This window comes from Protopterus annectens, chromosome 9.part0, assembly GCF_019279795.1.
Source record: "Protopterus annectens isolate FY-2018-M chromosome 9.part0, PAN1.0, whole genome shotgun sequence".
Lineage (NCBI taxonomy): Eukaryota > Metazoa > Chordata > Ceratodontiformes > Protopteridae > Protopterus > Protopterus annectens.
The window spans coordinates 703899068-703925633 of record NC_056743.1 but is presented as its reverse complement, the minus strand read 5'-3'; the positions used below and the strand labels follow the sequence as shown (position 1 = coordinate 703925633).

General features: G+C 45.0%; 1 protein-coding gene across 4 annotated transcripts in view; it reads right to left on the bottom strand.

The window, feature by feature from the left end:
• Positions 1-26566, bottom strand: part of BRD2 (bromodomain containing 2) — a 1415611-nt gene that overhangs the window by 397730 nt on the left and 991315 nt on the right. For all 4 annotated transcript variants that reach the window (XM_044083332.1, XM_044083333.1, XM_044083331.1 and 1 more), the window contains one exon: positions 1179-1393. In XM_044083332.1, coding sequence (XP_043939267.1) covers positions 1179-1393 — 215 coding nt within the window. The remainder of the gene's footprint in view (positions 1-1178; positions 1394-26566) is intronic.

The following is a 26566-nucleotide window of genomic DNA, read 5'->3' as shown; positions in this document are numbered from 1 at the left end:
CGCATTAGTACCCTGACGTACTGACGTCAGTCTAATGCGCCCTGACCGACGTCAGCCATATACTTTGGTATTCGGGCCGACTGGACAGCGGACTACCCAATAGTTAGGACTGCAGCAATGTGGAATGAAGAACATCGTGGCAGATCTGATGCAATTGTTTGGAGACAAACAATGCATTACGGGATACTTAGAGGCAGAGTAAACAGTCTGAATTATTTCAAAATGCCAGCCCCCATGTGGTCAGAATCAGAAATTGCATATAAAAATATCTAAAAAGCTCTAAATAGTCCCAGAGTGCTGTTAAAATGTAGGAAACACCAAACCATGATGAAATAAATATTTTTTTTTTAGTCTGAGGGTGTGGTTGTCCTTTAAACGCTGACTGTCTAGGTACAAATTAAGAGCCTGCAAACAGCAACGAAGGGTCTTGGGGCAAACTATTTGCAGATGACTCACTTCTTATAATCGCGTTCCCTACCCAAACAGAAAAGACACTGGTTGTGGGCATCTTTCTGGAGAATCTGGTGACCAGTGTTACACTTACTCTTACCGGAACAGACTATAAACTGTACAAAAAAGGAATGAAAGAATCCCCAACAATTGGCTTGTTTAGATTCCGATCAGACATCTGTGAGTAGCAGGAACACCTAGCGTACGGCTGCGGCTGAAATGTTCTGAGGGCTGATGCGTGCAGATGTCACCTTTATGGCCCACATTCCTGCCTCCAAGAGGGACTGAAAATCTTTGGAAACCTGGCCAGACAACCTGACCAGAAGAACGGTAAACCCACTAGAAGAATAACGCAATACTGAAATAGGACATCAACCCTTATCACAATTACACTGTTTCTAAAAATGCACAACTTGTCACACTGTAAAAAGTGTCTGATAGTTTTATCAACCAAGGTATACCAGAGTCAAAATACATACATGACACTGTACTGCTTTTAAAATTTCAGTAAGGCAGTTGCTGAAAATGGAAAATTGTAGCCCCCCCCCCCTTACCTCAACAAATAAATGTTTCTAGTTAACTGCTTGGAAAACAAATTATATCAACATCCCATTTTCATTTGTGGCACTGTACTTGGGTGGGTGATCAGCTGAAACATTCTTTAATATCCACCTAATTAGACCTGAAAACAACAAGAGAAGAAGAATCTTTTCAAGTTTAATACCTACTTGTTTGCTGATGAACTTCCAGAGGATTTCTTTGAAGATTTCTTTTGTGTGGACTTGGATTTTGAGACTTTGACTAGCTTTTCCTCCTCCTCAATTTTTAATTTGTGCTTCTCCAATTTCTTCTTCTTCTTTTTGTCTTTTTTGTCTTTCTTTTTTTTTGGTTTGCAGATAGGGTTCTGGGAAAGAGCTGCCAGCTGCTCATGCACAGCCCTCAACTGAAATGAAGTTAAAATTATTTACCAATATTTCCTTCCTCCAACAACCACCTGACTGCTTAATATCCACACACAACAATGCAACAAATTCCACAATCATTTAAAATAATTCTGCAGCATAAAATGTATAAACAAAAAAACTGCGCCCACAAATTATTTTAACAGCATCAAATGTTTGTGGCTACTAACAGTCTGAACGCTATAACAACACAAATGCTAAATATGCAACCATGTCAATATTTCAAACCATGATCTTCACTCTTCAGCAGAGAAGGGCAGTGGAGTGGATGAAGGAATGTGTGACTTTACTACACTTGTGGTATAAAACTTCACTCACACATCCATCAACAGGACACAAAGTACAGTTGTGTACACTTACCACAAATGTAGATGTTAGAGTGTATTCACTGCTGCAGTCATTACATTTGGGTAAACTGCCGGCAGGTTGCCCTCAGTCGGCCTGATTAACAAAGTCTTGGGTCCTGCATCAGTTGCTGTCTCTTCTTCCAGGACGTCAGGTGTATAAAACATGCAGCCAACGCCATTACATCCGTTTTTCTTGCCCCAGATGTCAGGTGCCCCCCTAATGGGGAGAGAAATAAAATTAAAAACACAAAAGTATACCTCCAACCAAAAGCAAATACACCAAAAAGGCTTTTAAGCATAGTAAAAGAAAGTGGAGAAAAACAGGGGGGCTGGAGGGAGGGTAACCAGGACTGCAACAGTGAATACACTCGAACATCTACATTTATGTTAAGTGTACACAACTGTACGATGCTCTTCGTGTTTCACTGTTGCAGTCATTACATTTGGGTAGATTCCCAAAGCTATAGTTGGGAGGATGGATACAGCATTAGGACCAGATACAAGGCCCTGCAAGGCAACAGTGGCAAAGCCAGCTCTGGATTTAGAGAAAATTGGTAAATGATAATGCTTGGTGAAAGTATGAACGGAACTCCAGTTAGCAGCTTCTAGAATATCCCTGGTAGGAACACCTCTGAGAAAGGCTGCAGAAGTAGATGCAGCCTTGCTGGAATGAGATCTGATCCCCTGGGGGATAGGTTTTCCATGGTGTTTACAGCAGAAATGAATGCAATGGCTTATCCATCTAGAAATGGTCCGTTTTGAAATAGCTTTTCCCTCTGCCCCCGCAACAAATGCTACCAGCAGTTTAGATTTTCTTTGAGGTTTAGTTCTGTCCAAATAGAATCTAAGCTGTCTGTGCACATCCAATGAATGCAGAATCCGTTCCCCTTTGTTCTGTGGATTGGGAAAGAAAGTTGGCAAATGAATGGACTGATTAAGAGCCACACTGGACACCACCTTGGGCATGAAGGATGGCTTGGTCCTGAGTGACACCCTGTCCGCATGAAAGATGATGAAAGGCTTCACTGCCATAAGGGCCTGTAACACAGACATCCTTCTAGCTGAAGTGATTGCTAGAAGGAAGGCTGTTTTCCCAAGAAAGAAATTTTAAGTCTGCAGTAGCAGCTGGCTTGAAAGGAGGTAGAGTGAGTTTTCTCCAATACAAAGTTAAAGTCCCAGGCAGGGGTTGGAGCTAGCCTGGGTGGTCTCATGTTTTTGTCCCCCTCTGAGGTACTGCCTGAGCAGATGATGAGAGAAGAGGGGAGGGTTCTGTGTTATAATGAGCTGAAATGACCGAGGCGTGGATTTTAATGGAGGAAAAAGGCAGGCCCTTGTGAAGCATCTCAGTTAAGTATTGTAAAATTGGAGGTAAATTGGGCGCTGCTGTGCTCATTTTTTGAGATCAATTCTAAGCACAGAATCTTTTCCATTTATCAGCATAATGTTTTCTAATACTAGGGCTTCTCGCCTCCAAGATGACATCCATCACAGGTTTGCTGAGGGATGCTAAGGGTGAATTTAAGTGATTAGCCAAGCTGCAAAGTTCAATGTTGGGAGCTGAGGGTGCAGAATTTGGTTCTCCTGCTGAGACAGTAAGGAAGGTGTCTGAGACTGGTGCCATGGTGAAATTTGTGACACGGCGCAGGAGTGAGTACCAGTGTTGGCATGTGGCCAGTCTGGAGCAAACAAAATCATTCTTGGTTTGTCTTGTTTAACTTTCAGCAGAACTTTGGAGAGGAGAGGGGGGAAGGCGTACACTGATAGGTTTTTCCAGCTGAATGACAATGCATCCACTTTCTAGGCTTTTTTGTGAGGATCCTTGTGCAAATTTTGTCCAATTGGTAGTTGTGGGGGGAGGCAAATAGATCTATGTCTGGGCTCCCCCATTCGCTTGTCAACATGTTGAAAATCCGTGGTTCCAGTTTCCACTCGTGTGGGTCCATGAGACTTCTGCTTAGTCCGTCTGCCAGTGTTATTCAGTTTTCCTGGCAGGAATTGAGCTTGTAGTTGCACTTGGTAGCTCAAGGCCATGTTCCACAATGCCATGGCTAGTCTGCAGAGGGGGTAGGAATGTTTACCTCCAGGCTTGTTTATGTACCACATGACCGTGGTGTTGTCCGTCTTTACCACTAGTTGTCCTGGATGAATGTAGTCCTTGAAGGCTGTCAGAGCATTCTGTACAGCTAACATTTCTTTTTGATTGATATGCAGGTATTTTTGATTTGGGTTCCATTTGCCCTGAATGCACTTCCCTGCCAGGTGAGCCCCCCCCCTGCATAGTCTGATGCATGTGTAGTTAGGGTTTGGGCGGCAGGGGGCAGTGTGAATGGCAATCTCTTGCTTTGGTGGTAGGCCTCTGCCCACCATAGCAACTCCGGTCGTAGACAAGGTATGATAGGAATCATTGTTTCCAGGCTGTGACAATGTTGACTCCATAGACATTTTATGTACCACTGTAGTTTCCTCATATGCAGTCTGGCATATGGAATTAGAAGAATGCAGGAGGTTATGAATCCCAAGGCCTGCAGTATTTGTCTTGCAGATAGCAGGGTTTGTCTGGCCACTTGTTTGAAGTTACCAAAATGAATTTGCTTTTCTGGCGTGAGGAAAGCCATCTGGGCAGTTGTATTCAAGCTTCACCCAGGAATGTAATCTGTTGACAGGGTACCAGTTGTGATTTCTTTTCGTTTATGATGTACCCTAGACAAGTTAGAACCCTTTTTACAAACGTCAGATGATTAAGTATGGCCTGGTTTTCCGCTGAATTAGACAATCGTCCAGTTATGGATACATTTGAATATTTCTTTGTCCGCAAAATGCAATTACTGGATCCAGGCATATTGTGAATACCCTGGGCGCAGTAGACAAGCCAAAGGGCAGTGCAGAGAACTTATAATGGAAATAGCCTGCTTTGAAGCGTAGGTATCTCCTGTAAGATTTCACGATTGGGATATGCAGGTAAGCTTCTTTTAAATCTAGAGTTGCCAACCAGGCATCTTTGCTTAGCACAGGAAGTAACTGGTGGAGGAGTCAGCATCTTGAATTTTGGAATATCCAGAAAGGTGTTTAGAGTAGACAGGTCCAGCATTGGACGCCAAGATTTGTCTTTTCTGGGTACCAGGAAATGCCTGGAATAGAAACCTTGTCCCTTTACCTCTTCTGGTACCGGTTGAATAACCCCCATGTTTAACAGGGGGAAGTACTGGTTTCTGAGCCATCCGTTTGGGTATGTATCTCTGGGACACTGTTTAAAACCCATTTGTCCTGGGTTATGAGTTCCCAGTTTTTTGCAACAAGAGTAATCTCCCCCCCCCAAAGGGGTGACTGAAAGCTAAGTGCTTGGCAATTTTAAAAGAAAGTCATTGATACCATTTACCATAGGGGGTGTCTTGTTATTTCCAGATTTGGAAGTGGATGCCCCCCCCCCCCCAATTGTTTAGTTCTGAGAGTCCCTTGGGACTGAAGCCTGGTGGTTTTAGTGCATCTGGGTTTGGTTTTAGAGGATCTGGAAGGAGCTGGAAAAAAACAATTCTTAGGCCAGTGCCTACTAAATCTTGGAGGTTGCACTTGTAAGAAGTCTTTTACAGTTTGCATAGAGTTAACTTTATCTTCCATCTTTTTTAGAACTTCTTCAGCCTTATTGCCAAACAGGCGGTCCTGATTTAACGGAGCACCCAACAATTTTGCTTTAACATGGTAAGGCAGAGATTGCTCCTTAAGCCAAGCATGTCTTCTAAGCACAGACCCAGTAAAAACAGCCCTGCAAGAGGCCTCTAAAGAATCAAAACCACATTACAAAGTAGGTTTTCCAACTTGTTCATCAGAATGCAATAAATCCTGTAAATCTTTATTTTCCACACAGTCAGAAATCATAATTTTCTGTTTAAGCAGTCTAATAATATGCGGTTGATATTTTAACATATGGAATTGGCAGTTTAAAGCCCTGATTACTAAGGTTGCAGAAGTATAAATCTTTTTACCCCATCTATCCAGCGCCCTGGAGTCTCTATTAGAAGGGGCAGGATTTTTAGCAGTAGAAGCCTTAATGCCTTTGGGCCCCTGAGAAATGGTTTCTGGATCCGCAACAAGATTTTTGAAAAGGAACTTGTGGGACTCAGTAACCCTGTAGTATCTGTCGGGTTTACAAATAGCCGGAGGCAGGGAATCAGGAGCCGTACTGGATTCTGAAAACACATCAACAATATCTAGTACAGGAGGTATAGCCAAAGACCTATGCTGAGGTAGGAAAAGGAAATCCCTAAGCCTCTTTTTAGATTCAGAAAAATCCTGACTTTCCCACTGGAAATGCTCCCTTAAGATATGTAAAGTTTCCCCAAAAGAAAAATCCTCAGGAGGGGAAGCAGAGGGAATGGAATCCTCTGCATCAGAATCCTAATAAGTAGGCATGAACAAATCCAGGTCATAGGAAAAATTAGAAGAAACAGAGTCCTGATCAGAAGATTCATAGTCAAGGTCAGACCTAGGCCTCTTAAAGGGGGGGGTTGACTATCCCTGCTATAAGATCTTCAGCCATTCTGACCATTTGTTTTTTAGGCACACGGGCCTGAACATGTGACCAGCGTGTCGGTTTTTTAGACATAGATCGAGATTTAGGCCTTAGAACAGAAGGTGGAGTCGGTTTAATATGCAAGTATGTAGGCCTGAAAACACCCTCAGAAGCCGGTGCCTGCACAGTGGCTCTGGACCCATCCAAAGTAGAGACATCCGCGGGTTCCATAGGTGAAGCATCTTGCGGAATACCAGACTCCGAATGGGTCTCAGCAGAGGCCTGCAAGTCAGAAGTAGCGGGTATCAGGGGCTGCAAAAGCACCTGACTGAGTACCAGCAAACAGGCGACTGGGCTTAGAAGAAGAGTTGTCAGTTTTGGACCTCAATGGCCTGTCTTTTTCTTTGCGTTTTTTTGGAATTCCGGTAGTCAGACAGCTAACCGATGTCATTTCTGGATAATTAAACAGAGAACCAAAATATTTACAGATAAAAATGTAATGACGATGGATAGTGAGCTGAATAAATAAAGCACAAAACCGACAGCAAGGTACATCGTGGTCAGGGCCTAGGCAAGGAATACAGTACAAATGAAAATCTTTATGAGGTATTTGCTTCCCACAAGTAATGCAATTATTAACTTTTATCGGTAAAGAGCACGAAAAAGTTTCCCCAATAGGGTACTTAGCTTTAAGTTGAAGACTTCAGTTCTGAAACTCGAAAATGAAAATTTCAGGAGTCGGCCAACTGGCACTTGCGAACTGCTTCTGCTTCGGGCACGGCAAGAAAGACTGATGTAATGGCGTCGGCTACATGTTTTATACCCCCGGCGACCTTATTTCATGGAAGAAGGGACAGCAACCGACACAGGACCCAAGACTTTGTTAATCAGGGCTGACCGAGGGCAACCTGCCAGCAGATTACCCAAATGTAATGACTGCAACAGTGAAACACGAAGAACATCCCGCATGGCAAAAAGAAAACTCAAGGAAATACAAATATTTGCCAGACTTACATCAACCACATTGACAGTCACTGGAAAAGAGTGACAAATCAAAACTCAAGACAGGTGAGGACAAGAGAAAATCTGCAGAGTTCAAGAGTCAAACAATAAATATATGACAGAGTTAAGAGTCCCTTCCAACCACAGACAAATGAACAAAGTTCAAACAGCAAAATGCTGCAACACAGATGTCAAAAGAAAATGGATTTTTGGGACCATGGTCCAAACAAAGCTTTGAAAAAGAATGTGAAAAGAAACAAGCGTCTCCAGTATACTATAGGAGAGTACAGCTGTGCAAGATCTTAACATAACTGTGGACGTCCCTCTCTTCACTGTTGCAGTGTTGTTTACAATAGGAATCCCCCTGCCAAGGGTGGCCCTGTGTCTGTTCAGTATACCATATAGGTATAGGTGGGAAAGGGGTACACCATATGTAACATGTATGCTCCCCATATACAGTGTACGGCATAAATGTAACATCCGGCTGTACTATCCTCAGAACTGAGCGCCACAATAGGAAAGAATAGTTGTGTAAAAATCTTAAACCATAGATGTCCTTCCTTCCATGCTGCAATATTCTAGTTGTGGGATTTCCTGCCCTCAGGCGACTCATACATCGGCTCTTATACAAAAGCTTCAGCTTGGCTGTTGCAGTGTGTGTGGGACGTCAAATGTAAGGCCATAAACTATGGGCCTTAAACGTGAGGTCTGCACACATAATCCTCAGAATATGAAGGCCAGCAGGTAGAGAAGAAGGCCCAGCAGGAGGAATGCCAGTGGTTTCCAGGTGTGCGACCTGGTGTCCTACTATAGCATGGATAGGACAGGTAAAGGAAAGTGAATTGGGGGCAATGGTGGGTGGGAAGGAATACTACAACATGGAAGAGAAGGACATCTATGGTTACAATAAGATTTTACACAGCTATTCTATGTCCTTCTACTCCTATGTTGCAGTATTCTGGCTGTGGGAGAGTACCACACCTTACGAAGATGAGAGGGTGGTGGTTGCTGAAGAGGATTCTACAAATCACTGCAGGATTGCCATGGCGAATCCCATCCGAGCTCTGGAAACTTGGTCAATGTTGTAATGTTTGGTGAAAGTGTGGACAGTGGCCCATGTGGCTGCTTCCATAATGGATGTCATGTGCAGACCTTTCATGAAAGCCCTGGAAGCGGCCATAACCCTAGTGGAATGGGCCTTTACTCCCACTAGGGGGTCTTTTCCATGGTGGACATAACAGAGGCAAATAGTTTTCCTGATCCAGCATGTGATAGTTTGTTTGGATACTGCCTTGCCCAGAGCTCTGGGGTGAACGGAGACAAAGAGCCTGTTAGTTTTGATTTGATTTGACCAAGCAGCACCTTAGTTGCCTGTGCATGTCCAAGAAGTGCAGAATCCTCTCCCCTTCATTAGTGGGGGAGAGAAAGAAAGTGGGTAGATGGACAGATTGGTTTAGAGACAAGTCACTGACCACCTTAGGCATAAAGAAGGGATTGGTTTGCAGGGTGACTCTGTCTGTGGAAGATGGTGTAGGGAGAAAGGCCATTAAGGCCTGCAACTCTGACACTCTTCTGGCTGAAGTGATAGCCACCAGAAGGACAGTCTTCCATGTACACATCTGTAGGGAAGATGACCCAGCTGGTTCGAAAGGGCGCTGGGTTAGTTTTTCTAGGATGTAGTTAAGGTCCCAGGGTGAATGGATAGGTTTCTTTTGTGGTCTCGTGTAAGACCCTCTTAAGGAAAGGAAGAGCTTTACGTCGAGCCTGGCTAGCAAGGGGGGATTAAGGAGCAGAGGCAGGCTGATGTAGCAGAAAGGTGTACTTTTACAGAAGAGTAAGAGTCTCCACCACCACTTTTGATCAGTTGACACACGAGAGAACCAGGGGGACCTCAGCAAAGCAAGGGTTCCTTCCCTTGTCCAGACACAACTTTGTGAATCTTTCCCACTTAGCTAGGTAAGATTTTCTGGTGGTAGGTTTCCTTGCCTCCATTAGGACTGTAAGCACACCCTCCGAATAGTGGTGTCTGAAAGGGATCAAAAGTTTATCAGCCACAGAGTCAGGGATAACATCTAAGTGTGGGTGTAGGAGTTCCTTTGTCTTGTGTCAGTAGGTCCACCTTGTAGGGTAACTTGTAGTGATTGTCCTTGGCTAGTTTGTGAAGTAGGGGGAACCAGTGCTGCCCTGACCAGTAGGAAGCCACTAAAGATTTTTGGTTTGTCCTCCTGGACTTTCAGGAGGACTTTCCGAATCAGTGGGAAGGTGGGGGGAGACATAAAGGACCTTCCTCTCCCAACAGAAGCTGAAAGCGTCCACTCTCCATGCTAGAGGGGAGTAGGCCTTTAAGCAGAAGGTCTGCAGTTGCCTGTTCTGGGGAGAGGAAAACAGGTCTATTTGTGGAGCACCCCACCAGTGGACTATGTCTAGGGAGACCCCCCCCCGTTCAGCATCCATTCGTGCTGTGGTGAGGAAGCCCTGCTCAGGAGATCTGCTTGGTGGTTGTTTGTGAATGTAGGCTGCCTGCAGGACTAAGTTGTGGCGAGAGGCTAAGTCCCATATCAGCAAGGTTAGTCTTCACAAGGGGAAGGGGTAATAAACCAAAGGGCAAGGCAGTAAATTGGAAATGAGAAGGTCCAGAGAAACACAGGAATGGTCTCCGGTAAGTCCTGATGGGTATCTGTAAGTAGACCTCCTTGAGGTCCAGGGTGACCATGAAGGCCTTGGCTGGAATAAGAGGCAGCAGAGAGTGTGTGTGTGTGTGTGTGTGTGTGTGTGTGTGTGTGTGTGTGAGGGGGGGGGGGGCAATTTGAAGGACGGTGCCTAAAGGTGAAGATTTAGAAAGGAAAGGTCTAAGATAGGTCTCCAGGGCCCAACTTTTTTGGGGACCAGGAAGAGACGGGAGTAGAAACCCTTTCCTTCTTGTCCTGAAAGGACATGTTCTATGGTGCCTAGCTTTAGAAGGTTTGCCAAAACTTATGGCAGGAGATGGGCCTGGTTTTTGGGGGAGAATCCTTTCCTGGGTGTTTTTTCTTTCCAGGACAGGAAGTAGCCTTTTTGGATAATGGATAAGACCCATTTGGTCTGTGGTGATGGATTGCCAGAGGGGAAAACAGTGGGGAAGGCGAGCAGAGAGGGGTAGATGAGCAAGGCAGTCACGCATTACTGGGGACTCCTCTGTCCTGAAAGGATTGTGTGGGCAGAGTAGGCGCTGCAGGTCTGGACGTGGTAGGTCTTCTTGCTCCTCTTCTAGATCTGGAAGAAGAAGCAGCTATATGAAGAGAGCTACGCCTTACAAAGGTGGCTTTAGCTGGGCAATTCAAATAATACTTGGGAATGGGGGACACCAACATATGCTTTATGTCCTCTGATTGCTTACTTTTTTTCCTGCAGATTCTTGAAGAGGTGGGCAAATTGTTTACCAAAAAGGACATTGTGGTCCAGTGGGGCATCCAAGATCATGGACTTGAAGTCCTCTGGAAGGTTCTGAAGTCTTAGCCAGGAGTACCCCCTGAGGACAGAAGCAGATGCTGCAGAGCAGGCAGATTCTGCAGCATCGTAGCTGCATCCGACGGAATGCATGGCTATTTTTTGGGCCAAGGATAGTCTGGAGGAAATGTCAGTCTTAATGGGATTGCCCAGTAAAAAAGACAGCATGGAGGAGGCTTGAGACACAGTCTAGACACTTAGTCATGTGGGTCTGATAACTTATGACTGACAGCCAAAGTGGAGGATGTGTATACCTTCTTTCCCATCCTACTCATATATCTGCTATCTTGATCTGTGGGTAGGAGGGAAGCAGAAGGCAGCAGTCTAGACTGTTTACCTGGAGTGGTGGCAATCACAGCTGGGTCCGTAAGGGTGGTTTAACTAAGAATTTCTGGTCCTCTGGTACTTTACAGAAGAGGTCAGTGCGCTTAGGGGGCAGAGGATGGGAGTCTGGGGACTTAGAAGCAGAGTTAAAGGCATCCAAGTAAGCAAGTTGCCCGAGGGTAAGGAGTCAGGGGTCAGACTAGACTCAGACAATACATCTACAATGTTTAACACAGGTGGAATGGCTAGAGGCATGTGCTGACGTAGTAAAAGAAAGACTGAAGAAAATGGCGTTGGCTGCTTCTTTTATACCCCTGACGTCAGGGAAGGGGCGACAGCAGCTGACGCAGGACCCAAGAGTTTGGAATTCAGGCCGGTTGAGGGCAACCTGCCAGCACCCAAATGTAATGACTGCAACAGCGAAACACGAAGAACATTCATTGTTTCCAGACTGTGACAACGATGACTCCATAAACTTTTTAGGTACCAATGTAGTTTCCATATATGTAGTCTTGCATATGGAATCAGTAGAATGCATGATGCCATGAACCCCAAAGCCTGCAGAGTTTGTCTTGCAGATAACTGGGTTTTTGTTGCCATCTGTTTGAAGTAAATAGTCAGTTGCCTTTGTTTGTCTGGAGTGAGGAAAGCCATCGGGTCAGTTGTATTCAAGTTTGCACCCAGGAATGTTATCTTTTGAGAGGGTACCAAGGTGTGATTTCTTTTCGTTTGTGTACCCTAGGCATGTTAGAAGCCTTTTCACAAATGTCACATGCTGAAGAAGAATGTCCTTGTTCTCTGCTTGAATGAGACAGTCGTCCAAGTTAAGGATAGATTTGTATACTTTGTCTGCAAAATGCAATTACTGGTGCCAGGCACTTTGCAAAGACCCTGGGTGCGGTAGATAAGCCAAAGGGCAGTGCAGAGAATTGGTAAAGCATAAAACCAGCCTTGAAACGGAGGCATCTTCTGCACGATTCCCTTTTTGGGATATGCAGGTATGCCTCTTTTTAAGTCTAATGTCACCAGACAAGCATTCTTACCCAGCATGGGCAGAAGCTGCTGCAAAGTTAGCATTTTGAATTTTGGAATGTCCAGGAATGTGTTCAAAATGGATAAATCCAGTATTGGGCCGCCAGGCCTCATCCAACAGTCATGAATAAAACCCTTGTCCTTTTTCCTGTTCTGGCACTGGCTGAATAGCTCCCATATCCATGAGGGATGTAACTGTTTCTGTGCCTCTGCCCATTGATCTTTTGGCAGATCTGGCCAACCGTTTGCAATTGGCAGTGTGTGGAAATGGAATATGTATCCCTGAGATACTATGTTTAACACCCACTTGTCCTGGGTTATTACCTGCAAATTCTGAGCATAAAGTGCTAATCCCCCCCCCCCCCCAAGGGTGCTGCCAAAAGATACGTGCTTGGTGATGGCAGGGGGAAGTCATTGAGACTTTTTACTGTAAGGTTGCACTTTATTTCCTCCAGATTTGGAGGTAGAAGCACCCCATTGCTTTGACCTGTAAGAATCCTGTGACTGGTACCTAGAGCCTTTAGGGTGCCTGGATTTGCCCCGTGGAGCTCTGTCAGACACAGAAAAGGACCAATTTTTTGTAGGCCAGTGTCTACTGAACCTTGGCTGCACTTTGTAAGAAGTCTTTTACAGTTTGCATAGACTTAACTTTGTCTTCCATTTTCTTTAAAACGTCTTCTGCCTTAATACCAGAGTATCATGCTGTAAAGGTGCATCCAGCAATTTAGCTTTAATATGATCAGGCAAATTGTGCTCTTTTAGCCAGGCATGCCTCCTAATCACAGATCCAGTAACTGCGGCCCTGCAGGAGATCTCTAAGGAATCAAAACCACATTGCAAAGTATGCTTTCCAAATTGTTCTGCTGCATGCAATAATTCCTGCAATTCTTTATTTTCTGCACATTTAGAAATCAACATAATTTTCTGTTTCAGTAATCCCATAACATGTTGTTGATAATTGAGCATATGAAACAGGCAGTTTAAGGCCCTAATTGCCAAGGTTGCAGATGTATAAAAGTACAGTTTTGTACCTACCATAAATGTAGATGTTCGAGGATCCACATTGCTGCAGTCCTAACACTTGGGTAGTCCGCTGTCCCAGTAAAGTATGGCTGGCGTCGGTCAAGGCACATTAGTCTGGCCAGGCGTCCAGGGTACAAATTCAGTCTTTTCTTGCCCCAGATGTCAGAAGACCCTAAAAAGATAAGGCCAAAACCAAAAAACACCAAACACTCCTGCACCAAAAATATGTACAATATATACAAAATTACAAGAGTATAACCTCACCCACACAACCACCCCTAAACACAGAGGGAAGGAGGTAAATTGACTGCAGCAATGTGGATCCTCGAACATCTACATTTATGGTAGGTACAAAACTGTACTATGTTCTTCATTCCACATTGCTGCAGTCGAATCCCAAAGCAGAGGTAAGGGAGGCTGGCAAATCATAAAGAAGCAGGAGCTGTCAACATGCCTTGCAAAATAGCTGTGGCAAAACCAGCCCTAGATTTAGAGTAGAGAGGAAGGTGGTAATGCTTAGAGAAAGTATGCACTGAACTCCAAGTAGCTGCCTCCAAAATATGGCTTGCCCTGAGAACTCAAAGCAAAAGAAACAAACAACTGCTGAGACTGCCTAAAATCCGTAGTCCTGCTTAAATAATAACAACTGCCTGTGTACATCTAAAGTGTGCAAAATCTTTTCCCCTTATTTTGGGGATCTGCATAGAAAGTAGGCAAATGAATAGTTTGGTTTAAAGCCACACTAGAAACCACCTTAGGCATAAAGGAAGGATTAGTATGTAATGATACCCTATCCTTATGGAAAATCAAAAGGCTCTACGCCATAAGGGCCTGCAATTCAGAAACCCTTCTTGCAGAAGTAATGGCCAACAAAAAGCAGTCTTCCATGACAAGTATTTCAATTCAGCAGTAGCGCTCAAAAGGTTGTAGAGTAAGTTTCTCCAACACAAAATTGAGATCCCAAGCAGGAGTAGGAGCTCTCATTGGGGTCTTATATTCTTTGCCCCTCTAAGAAATTGCTTGAACAAAGGATGAAAACAATGGTGGGTCACAATCATAGTGAGCTGAAATTGCTGCAGCATGAATCTTAATGGAAGAGAAAGACAAACCTTTGTCCAATAACTCAGTAAGATATTGAAGAGCCACACTCAAATTAGGCTCAGAAATCTCCAAATTCTTTGCTGCACTCCAAAATAAAAATCTCTTCCATTTTTCTGACACTTTCCTTGTACTAGGTCTTCTGGCTTCCATAATCACATTTAAAACTTGTTGAGGAAGTTGAGACCTGCTGTCTTTCAAAACAGAATATGCCAGGCTGTTAGATGAAGAGAGTGAAGCTTGACATTGAGCAGATGACCGTCCCTCTGAGACAACAGGTGTGGAATCAAGGGTAAAGGCCATGGAGGCTTCCTTACCAGACTCCTCAGTAATGGGTACCAGTGTTGCGAGGCCAATCTGGAGCTATTAAAATCATCCTTGGCTTGTCTTGTCTGACCTTTAGGAGCACCTTTGGGAGAAGAGGCAGAGGTGGAAAGGCATACACATGAAGATTTTCCAACTGAAAGAAAGAGCATCCACTTTCCAAGCTGTGTGATGAAACCTCTTTGTGCAAAACTTTGGCAGCTGGTGGTTTAGTGGAGAAGCGAACAGATCTATGTCTGGAGTTCCCCATGACACTGTCAATTTCGAAATACATGAAGATCCAGTTTCCACTGTGGGGATCCATGATTTGTCTGCTTAACACATCTGCTAAGGAGTTCTGTGCTCCGGCAGAAACCTTGCCTGAAGAGTTAGTTGCAAGCTGGTCTCCCATAAAATCATTGCTTGCCTGCATAGCGGGTAAGAATGTGTTCCCCCTTGTTTGTTGATGTACCACATGACAGTTGTGTTGTCTGTTAGAATCAACACCTGCCCTGGAAGAAGTAACTCCTTGAAAGCCATTAATGCAAACTGGACTGCTAACATCTCCTTCATGTTGATATGTAGATGCTGTAGTCTGGCAGGCCACTTGTCTTGTATCCACTTTCCATTTAGATGAGCTCCCAAGCAATGTCTGAGGCATCTGTCGTTAGAATCTGACTCGCCTCTGGCGGGTCACAGAGAGTCCCTTGTTTAGGTGACATTCCTGAGCCCACCACAAAAATTCCTGTTGAATGCAAGGTATTATTTGAATGACAGTGTCCAAATCCTGGCAGTGCTGTGTCCATACATTTTGAGATACCATTGCAGCTTCCTCATATGCAGTTTGGCATTGGGAAGCACCAGAATACAAGATGCCATGAACCCTAAGGCTTGAAGGACTGTCCTTGCAGTCAGCCCGGACTGAAGAGATAGTTGATGGAAGTAAATGGAAAGATTCTTTTGTTTGTCCGGGGTTAAAAGGCCATCTGGGCTGCTGTATTCAGTCTCACACCCAGAAAGCACATGTCTTGAGAGGGTACTAGACTGGACTTTATTTCGTTCACAGAATACCCTAGGCATCTTAGCACTGCTATCACATATTCCAAATGCTGTAAAAGGTCTTCCTTTTCTTGAGCCAGAATCAGGCAGTCGTCCAAGTAAGGATAGATTTGTATTCCTTTTAGCCTGAAGTAAGCTATCACTGGAGCCATAACCTTTGTGAATACTCTGGGCAGTAGATAAGCCAAAGGGCAATGCAGAGAACTGATAATGGGAATTCCAGATACTTCCTGCAACTTAGTCTGATAGGCACATGAAGGTAAGCCTCCTTGAGATCTAAAGTTACCATCCAGTGATCTTTGCCCAGCAGAGGTAAAAGCTGTCAACATTTTGAACTTGGGAATGTCAGATAAGTGTTGAGGATAGATGAATCCAAAATTGGTCTCCACGTCTTTGGTACTAGGAACAGGCGAGAATAAAATCCTAGGCCCCTTTCTGGCACAGGAACCGGCTGAATGGCCCCTATTTGGAGTAACAGAGAAATTTGCTTGTGAGCCTCTCTTCTTTGTAGAGGAGGAATGTCTGGCATGCCTTTGAAAGGAGGCAAGGTATGGAAATAAAACCTGTAACCGTGGTGAATGATATCCAATACCCATCTGTCTTGGGTAATTAAATCCCAATTTTCTTTGAAAAGAGCCAGCCTTCCTCCCAAAGGTGCTGCCAGACGAGAATGTACTGGCAGCTGAAAAGGCAGGTCATTGGGTCTGTTGAAAGGACTGACCCCTGCCCTCACCAGAAGACTGAGCAGGTGAACTCCTGTTCTAGGCCTAAAAGAACCCTGAGCTCTGCCCCGTCTAGACCTACCCCTAGACTGGGAATCATAAGCAGGATATGTCCAACCCTTATAGTAGGCCAATTTCTACTAAACTTCGGAGGCTGCACCTGCAAAAAATCTTTAACAGTCTGCATAGACTTAGCCTTGTCCTCCATTTTCTTTAAAACTGCTTCCACAGGCGAACCAAACAACACGTCAGACTGTAATGGAGCATCCAAAATCCTTGTCTTAACATGCTCAGCTAAATTCTGATCCCTCAACCAGCGTGCCTCAGAAGAATAGAACCAGTGGCAGCCACCCTCGAGGAGGCCTGCACAGCATCAAAACCACATTGCAAGGAATGCTTACCCACCTGTTCAGACACATGAACTAAATCCTGCAACTCTTTACACTCAATACCTTCCAGAGCATCCACCTTAGACTTCAATTGTGAAAGGAGATAATTTTGATATTTTAACATGTGAAACTGGCACCTCATGGCTAAAGTGGAAGAAGTATACACTTTCTTTCCCCATCTATCCAAAGCCCTTGCCTCTTTATCAGGAGGAACAGGATTTTTAACAGAAGCCTTAACACCTTTAGGCCCCTGAGAGACAGTTTCGGGTCTGCCCTAGGACTCTTAAAAGATACTTATGAGCTTCAGGCACCCTATAGTACCTATCTGGTTTAACTGGGGCAGGAGGCAAAGAATCAGGGTTCAGGGAAGCCTCTGCAAAAACATCTTCCACCACATTCAGAACAGGAGGTATAGCTAAAGGCCTATGCTGGGGTAAAACAAAATTCCCTAAGCCTCTTCCTGGAATCAGAGAAATCTTGACCTTCCCATTTAAAATGCTCCCTCATGGAATGAAGAGTCTCTGAAAATGAAAAATCCTCAGGAGGAGAAGCTGAAGGAGTAGAATCATCCACATCAGAATCAGAATAAGGAGGAAACTCCTGCAAGTCTTCAGAAGACTCAGAAGCCTCGAACACTGCTCAAAACTCTCAAGCTCAGGTTCCACCCTAGGCCTCTTATCAGGAGGGGGCATAGAACCTCTAATCATAGTAATCAAATCTTCTGCCATTTTAAGCATATGTTTCTTAGGCAAAGATCCTGAAGAGCTAGGAGAAACCCCCACTGAAGTTAACCCTGGCCTGCCTCTCAAAGAAGCCTTGGAAACAGAAGGGGAGGCTCTAACCACCTTAGGAAGAGAGGGAAGAACAGCCACCTGAGAAGCCCCTTCAGCCTGGCCTACCTCCTGAGAGGACACATCCTGTAACAGTAAAGTCTCTCCCTGAGATTCCAAAGAAACTCCTGGCAGAACCTCCGGCTCCACTGAGCCTTCTAAAGAACCGACGTCCGGGACTGACGGTTCTTCCAATCTAGGCTTTGCTGCTTTGTCCTTGCGCTTTTTGGCGGGCGTCGACGGCGGGCGCCGGAGCATCCGGCGGCATTTGCTTCCCAAAACTAACCTGGCACAGTCTAACCTTCTCTTAATAGTGCGTTTGTTAAATCTAGCACAAGGCATCCAACAACGTCGTGCTCAGGCCCTAAACAAGGTATACACAAGGTATGGTAATCCCTATGAGGTATCTGTTTCACAAGAAATACAGTTATTCACTTTTTCTGACATCCGGTTAAATACTGAGGCAAGAAAACCAAAATATTCCCAACGGGTACTTAGCCAACTTTGATTCGGTCTGAAACTCCGACTTCAGAAAATTTCAGAACGCCAACCTGCACTAAAACTGCTTCTGCATCGGACCATGCGGCAAAAGACTGAGCGGTCATGCGCATTTGTACCCTGACGTCCGACTAATGCGCCTTGACCGACGTCAGCCATATACTTTGGTATTCGGGCCGACTGGGACAGCGGACTACCCAAGTGTTAGGACTGCAGCAATGTGGAATGAAGAACATCCTTCTTTCCCAATCTATCCAGTGTCCTGGAATCTCTGTCAGAGGGGGTAGGATTTTTTGCTGTTGAGGCCTTAACACCTTTTGGACCCTGTGAAATAGTTTCAGGGTTTTTACATAAAAATTTGTGAGAGTCAGGAACCTTGTAATATCTGTCTGGCTTGCAAGGTGCCAGAGGTAAGTAGTCTGGAGTTGAGCTTTACTCCGTAAACACATCATCCACAATGTCTAAAACAGGAGGTATGGCTAAAGGCCTATGCTGAGGGATAAGAAGGAAATCCCTAAGCCTCTTTTTTGATTCTGAGAAATCTTGACTCTCCCAGTGAAAATGCTCCCTCAAAAGTATGCAAGGTTTCTCCAAAGGAGGAGATGCAGATGGGATAGATTCATCTGCATCAAAATTATCATAGGGTGGTATAGACAATTCCTGATCAGAAGAGGAATCAGAAGAAAGAGAGACCTGATCTGAAGATTCGTTATCAGTGTCTTGCCTAGGCCTCTTATCAGGAGGGAGTTGGGAACCCCTGATCAAGGTAGTTAGGTCTTCAGCCATTTTGATCATCTGCTTTTTGGGCATAGAGGCCTGTGCATCTTTTTTAGCTTTAGAAGTTGCTTTTGTCTTTGATTTTGAAGCTGGCGTCGGTTTTATATAAAAATGCTGTGGCCTGAACACACCCTCAGAAGCCTGTGCCTGCTCAGAGGGAGAGACATCTGCAGGTACAATACTTTGAGAATCTCGCGGTGTGCCGGACTCCACATGGGTCTTAGTAGAGGCCTGCGACTCGAAAGTAGCGGGTATCAGGAGCTGCAAAAGCGCCTCATTGTGTACCGGCGAACAGGCGACTGGCTTAGGAGAAGCTTCGTCGATGGTTTTGGACCTCGACGGTCTGTCTCTGTCCTTTTCTTTGCATTTTTTGTGAACTCCGGTAGTCGGATTACTATCAGATGACATTTCAGGACAGTTAAATCCGTTTCCAAAATATTTTGAAGCAAAGATATACTGACGCTTAATAGTGAGTTGGTTAAATCAGCACAAAACCGACTAGGCACGTTATGATCAGGGCCCTAGGGAAGAAATACAGTATAAATGGAAATCCTTATGAGGTATTTGCTTCCCACAAGTAAAGCAATTATTAACTTTTACTGACATCGGTATGGAGCAAGAAAAAGTTGCCCCAAGGGGGTACTTGGCTTTAGTGAAGACTTCGGTTCTGAAACTTGAATTTGAAAATTTCAGGAGTTGGCCGACCGGCACTTGCGAACTGCTCCTGCTTTGGACACCGTGCGGCAAGAAAGACTAAAGAAAATGGCATTGGCTGCCTGTTTTATACCCCCGATAACCTGACGTCATGGAAGAGGAGACAGCAACCGACGCAGGACCCAAGACTTTGGAATTCATGCCAACTGAGGGCAACCTGCCAGCAGATTACCCAAATGTAATGACTGCAACAGTGAAACACAAACATCATCTACATTTACTCTTTCTCCGACATTGGCTAACAGAAAACTACAGCAACCAAGCCAAAGCTTAAGCAAGAGTGAAAAAGGAAAACCCCAAAGGGGCACTTATCTTTTTGAAGCCTTCGGACATAGAAGCGAAGCTGTCGTGGCTATAGTCTGCAGCTGCAAAGTTCTTATGTCCGTGCATGCCGACGTTACACTTATACTCCATGGTTCACCAGGATTAAGCTTTTGTATAGGAGCAGATGGGTCGCATGAGGGATGGAAATCCCAAAGTATGAATACTGCAACATGGGAATAGAAGGACAGAGTCCTCTGGCTAGAGGCAGGGGAAGCTCTAGCTGGAGAAAGTTGTTTCCTTGTGAGCTTACGGAGGCCTCTAAGGAGGTGCAGGAAGGGAGTGCTTCCTAATAAATGTGTCTTTGCTGGACAGTTTCTTTGAAACTCTGGTAGTGGAGAAACCAGCAAATGTTTAAGGTCCGGCATTTCTTTGCATTTTTCTGCAGAGACTTCAAAATGTCTGCCACTTTAGATCCAAAAAGTGCAGCATTACCCAAGGATGCATAAACGAGCTTTGCCCTAAATTAATCAGCCAGGGGGTTGTACACGAAACCAAGAGTACCCGAGTAAGGCAGATGCTGATGCTGATGTTGATGTTACTGACCAGGCTGAAGATTAAGCTGCATCATAATTGCACTTGATGGTGTGTCTGGTAACCTGCGAAGAGAGAGAGTCAGGAGAGAGGACACTGATGCTTTGGTACGGGAGTCTGAAATATTTGCCAGATGTTAGGTGGCAGATTCTAAGAGTGATAAGGTACACTTGGGCCATCACTTGGGCCATGTGAGTTTGGTAATTAGTAGCTCTGAAAAGCCAAGGTAGCTGAAGTATACATCTTTTTGTCCAATCTTTCCATAGTTTTGCTGTCTTTGTCAGCAGGGAGAATGGTGGATGCTCGGCAGTGTCAGGCACCTTGTAAAGTCTGTCTGGTCTGCATGGAGCAGGAGGTTGGGAGTCTGGGTTAAGAGATGCCGAGGAAAAGGCATCTAAAAAGGCGAGCTGGGCGGGAGAAACGGCAGATGGGCTGGGCGGGAGAAACGGCAGATGGGCTGGGCGGGAGAAACGGCAGATGGGCTGGGCGGGAGAAACGGCAGATGGGCTGGCGGGAGAAACGGCAGATGGGCTGGCGGGAGAAACGGCAGATGGGCTGGCGGGAGAAACGGCAGATGGGCTGGCGGGAGAAACGGCAGATGGGCTGGTGGACTCCATTTCAATGAGACCAATATCTTTACTGTGCCTTCATAATTTCTGAGGCTTCCCAATTAAAGTGTTCCTTCATCCTGCAAATAGTTTCTCCCAAAAGTCAATTCTTCAACTGGGGAGTCTGGGTCCACTGATTCTTCCTCTGGGGATTCGTATCCCAAGGTGGAAGAAATCAGAGTTGTATGAAAGTAATTCCTCGGAGGAATTTGAAATGACTTCCTCTTCCCCAGTGACAGTCTGTAGTCTGAGGCCTATGGCTCAGGAGAGGAGGTGATGTGGAAGTAGTAAAAGTGGAAGTAGGCCTCAATGCCACAAAAGCACTGAAACGGCTTTGACTAAACACCTGCCAATCAGGCATGCTTTCTATTGTGGGAGATGTTTTCTTTTCTCTCCTTTTACGGGGTCCAGTGGATATCTGCATGGGTCAAGAAAAGTACAGTTGTGTACACTTACCATAAATGTAGATGTTCGAGTGTATTTACTGTTGCAGTCATTACATTTGGGTTATCCGCTTGCAGTAGCGGTCAGTCGGCCTGATTAACAAAGTCCTGGGTACTGCGTCGGTTGCTATCCCTTCTTCCATGACGCCAGGTCTTCAGGGGTATAAAACATGCAGCCGATGCCATTACATCAGTTTTATTGCCCCAGATGTCGGGTGCCCCCCTAATGGGAAGCAATTAAATTTATAACACAAGAATATACCTCCAACAAAAAAGCAAATATACCAAAAAGTTTTTGAGCACAGTAAGTGAGACTAGAGGTATAGCCAAAAGAAGAAAGGGGGCTGGAGGGAGGGTAACTAGGACTACAACAGTGAATACACCCGAACATCTACATTTATGCCAAGTGCACATAACTGTACTACGTTCTTTATGTTTCACTGTTGCAGTCATTACATTTGGGTAGATTCCCAAAGCTAAGTTTGGGTGGAGGAATTTAAATAGAATTAGGACCAGCTATAAAGCCCTGCAAGACTGCAGTGGCAAAACCAGATATGGATTTAGAGAAAATTAGCAAATGACAATGCTTGGTGAAAGTATGTACAGAACTCCAGGTAGCAGCTTCTAGGATGTCCCTTGCAGGGACGCCCCTGAGAAAGGCTGTAGAGGTAGATGAATCCCTGGTTGAATCTGATGCCACGTGGGATAGGTTTTCCATGGTGCTTATAGCAGAAATGAATGCAGTGGCCTATGCATTTTGAAATGGTTTGCTTTGAAATAGCTTTCCCCTCTGTCCCTGCAGCAAATCCCACCAGCAGTTCAATTTCTTTTGAGGTATACTTCTGTCCAAGTAGAATCTAAGTTGTCTGTGCACATCTAAGGAGTGCAATATCTGTTCCCCTTTGTTCTGTGGGTTAGGAAAGAAGGTAGGCAAATGAATGGACTGATTAAGAGCCACATTGGATACCACCTTGGGCATGAAGGAGGGATTGGTTCCGAGGGACACCCTGTCCGTATGAAAGATGATGAAAGGCTCCACTGTCATAAGGGCCTGTAATTCAGATACCAGACTTGTAGAAGTGACTGCTAAAAGGAAAGCTGTTTTCCAGGAAAGGAATTTTAAATTTGCATTAGCAGCTGGCTCGAAATGAGGAAGACTGAGTTTCTCCAAGACAAAGTTAAGGTCCCAGGGCAGGAGTTTGCACTCTCCTGGGTGGTCTTAAATTGTTGGTCCCTCTGAGGAACTGCTTGAGCAGTGGATAAGAGAAGAGGGCAGGCTCTATGCTATAATGAGCTGAAATGGCTGAGGCATGGATTTTGATGGAGGAAAATGACAAGCCCTTATGAAGCATCTCAGTCAAATATTGTAGAATCTGAGGTAAATTGGGCACTACTGCACTCATCCCCTGAAATTGGTTCCCGTTACAAAATCTTTTCCATTTTGCAGCATAAGATTTTCTAGTACTAAGCCTCCTAGCCTCTAAAATGATATCCATCACTGATATGCTGAGGGGTGGTAAAGGAGAGATTAGGTAATTAGCCAGGCTGCTAGGTTCAGGGTTTGCAGATGAGGGTGCAGAATCTGGTTCTCCTGCTGAGACAACAGGGTAGGAGTATGAGGCAGGTGCCAAGAGGCCAAGCATGACACACTATGCAGGAGGGGGGTACCACCAGTGGTGTCGTGGCCAGTCTGGTGCAATTAAGATCGTCCTTGGCTTGTCCAGTTTGATCTTTAGTAGTACTTTGGAGAGCAGAGGCAGTGGAGGAAAAGCATAAACTGATAGGTTTTTTCAGCTTTGTCCAATTGATGGTTCCAGCTTTGTCCAACTGATGGTTCTAGGGGGAGGAAATAGGTCTACATCTGGGCTTCCAACATTTGCTTGTCAACATGTTGAAAATCCTCTGTTCCAGTTTCCACTCGTGTGGGTCCATGAGGTTTCTGCTTAGTCCATCTGCCAGTGCATTTAATTTAGTTTTCCTGGCAGAAAATGAGTTTGTAGATTCACTTGGTAGCTCAAGGCTGTGTTCCACAATGTCATGGCTAGTCTGCAGAGGGGGTAAGAATGGGTACCCCCCTGCTTGTTTATGTACCACATGACCGTGGTGTTGTCCGTCTTTACCATTAGTCGTCCTGGAAGAATGTGGTCCTTGAAGGCTGTCAGAGCATTCTGTACAGCTAACATTTCCTTTTGATTCATGTGCAGGTGCATTTGACTTGGGTTCCATTTGCCCTGAATGCAGTTCCCTGCCAAGCGAGTCCCCCATGCATAGTCTGATGAGTCTGTTATCAAGGTCTGGGTGGCAGGGGATAGCGTGAATGGTGACAGGCCTCTGCCCACCAAAGGAACTCTAGGCACAGGCAAGGTATGATATGAAGCATTGCTTCTAGATCCTGTAAATGTTGACACCATAGGCTTTTGAGACATCATTGCAGTTTTTTCATATGCAGCCTTGCATACGGAATTAGAAGAATGCAGGAGACCATGAACCTCAAAGGCCTGCAGTATTTGCCTTGCAGATAACTGGCCACTTGTCTGAAGTAGGTTGTCAAAAGAATCCGTTTCTCTGGCGTGAGGAAAGTCATCTGGGAAGTTGTATTCAAGCTTGCTCCCAGGAATATAATTTGCTGACAGGGTACCAGGTGTGATTTCTTTTCGTTTATGGTGTACCCCAGACAAGTCAGTACCCTTTGAACGAAGGCCAGATGATTCAAAACTATGTCCTGGCTTTCTGCCTGAATTAATCAATCATCCAGGTATGGGTACATTTAAATATTTCTTTGCCTGCAAAATGCAATGGCACTTTGAGAATACCCTGGGTGTAGTAGATAAGGCAAAGGGCAGTGCAGAGAACTGATGGTGCATGTAGCCTGCTTTGAACCGTAGGTATCTTCTGCAAGACTCCCTGATAGGGATGTGCAGGTATGCTTCTTTTAAGTTGATTGTTGCAACCCATGCATCTTTGCCTAGCATAGGAAGCAGCTGGTGAAGAGTCAGCATCTTGAATTTTGGAATCACCAGAAAGGTATTTAGAGTAGAAAGGTCCAGGATAAGATGCCATGTATTGCCTTTTCTGGGTACCAGAAAAAGTCTCTAATAGAAACCTTGTCCCTTTTCCTCTTCTGGTACCAAGTGAATAGCCCCCATGCTTAAGACAGAGAGTACTTGATTTTGAGCCTCTGCCCACTGACTTGGGGGTAGATCTGGCCACCCGCTTGCTGTAGGTAAGGGCTGGAAGTGAAATCTGTATCCTTGGGACACTATTTAAAACCCATTTGTCCTGGGTAAGGAGTTCCCAGTTTTTGGCCTGCAGACCAATCTTTCCGCCTAAAGGAGCATTCAGTTGGAAAATGCTTGGAAATTTTAAAAGCAAGTCACTGAGACAGTGTTCCATAGGGGGAGTCTTACTACTCCCTGATTTGGGTGTGGAAACCCCCACTGTTTAGTCTTGTGTGTCCCCTGGGACTGAAATCTGGGGTTTCTGCTGTGTCTGGGTTTGGCTTGAGAATACCTGGAAGGGACTGGAAAGGACCAATTCTTAGAGGGCCTGTGTCTACTAAATCTAGGAGGCTGAACTTGTAAGAAATCTTTAACAGTTTGTATAGATTTAGCTTTATCTTCCATCCTTTTAAGAACTTCCTCAGCCTTGTTGCCAAAAAGGCGGTCCTGACTCAAGGGAGCATCCAACAATTTAGCTATAACATGATCAGGCAAAGATTGCTCCTTAAGCCAAGCATGCCTCCTGAGCACAGTAACAGCAGCCCTGCAAGAGGCCTCTAATGAATCAAATCCACATTGCAAAGTAAGTTTTCCTAACTGTTCACCAGAATGCATTACATCCTGTAATTCTTTACTTTCCACACAGCCAGGAATCAACATAATTTTCTGTTTAAGCAATCCAATAACATGTTGCTGATACTTTAACATATGAAACTGGCAATTTAAAGCCCTAATGGCCAAGGTTGCAGAAGTGTAAACCTTTGTACTCCCATCTATCCAGCGCCCTGGAGTCTCTACCAGAAGGGGTAGGATTTTTAGCAGTAGAAGCCTTAATGCCCTTGGGCTCCTGTGAAATAGTCTCTGGATCCGCAATAGGATTTTTAAAAAGGAACTTGTGTGAATCAGGAACCCTGTAATATCAGTCAGGTTTTCTGTGAGCAGGAGGCAAAGAATCAAGGGTCAAACTAGATTCCGAAAAAACAGTCAACAATGACCAGTACAGGAGGAATAGCTAAAGGCCTAGGCAGAGGCAGGAGTAAGAAATCCCTAAGCCTCTTTTTTGAATCAGAAAAATCCTGGCTTTCCCAGTGGAAATGCTCCCTTAGAGTAGGCAAGGTTTCAGCAAAATAAAAATCCACTGGAGGAGAAGCATAGGGAATAGAGTCATCTGCATTAGAATCCTCATAAGTAGAGAAGGGTGAATCCAGATGAGAAGAATCAGAAAAAACATAATCCTGATCAGAAGATTCCTAAACAAACTGACGCTGGACCTAGACTTTGGAATTCGCCCGACCGAGGACCCGCCCGACGGCAGGAAAACCCATCTGTTATGACTGCAGCTGTATGCATGATGAACATCTTTGATAATCAGGCTGACTGAGGGCTACTGCAAGCAGATAACCCAAATGTAAGGACTGCAACAGTGAAAAACGAAGAACATCTGGAGACTCCAAAGGATCGGAGGGAGAACACTGATCCTCGGAAAACACAAGTTACCCCTGGCGTTGAAAACCGGCGCAGTAATGGCCACCGTTGATGTGCTCTCGCCTAGGGATTGTGCGGCTTCCTTAGAGGTACCCGCATTATCCATAGCGGCAGATCCAGTTCCAGATTCTTATACCAGGCCGATATCAGCCACAGGCTGAGGGATGGGGTGGAAGAGGATAGTACAGTTGTGTACACTTACCATAATTGTAGATGTTAGAGTGTATTCATTGTTGCAGTCAATGCATTTGGGTAATCTGCTGGCAGGTTGCCCTCAGTCGTCCTGCTTAAAGTCTTAGGTCCTGCGTCGGTTGCTGTCCCTTCTTCCATGATGTCAGGTCGTCAGGGGTATAAAACATGCAGCAGACGCCATTTTATCAGTTGTTCTTGCCCCAAACGTCAGGTGCCCCCATAATGGGAAGCAATTATATTCA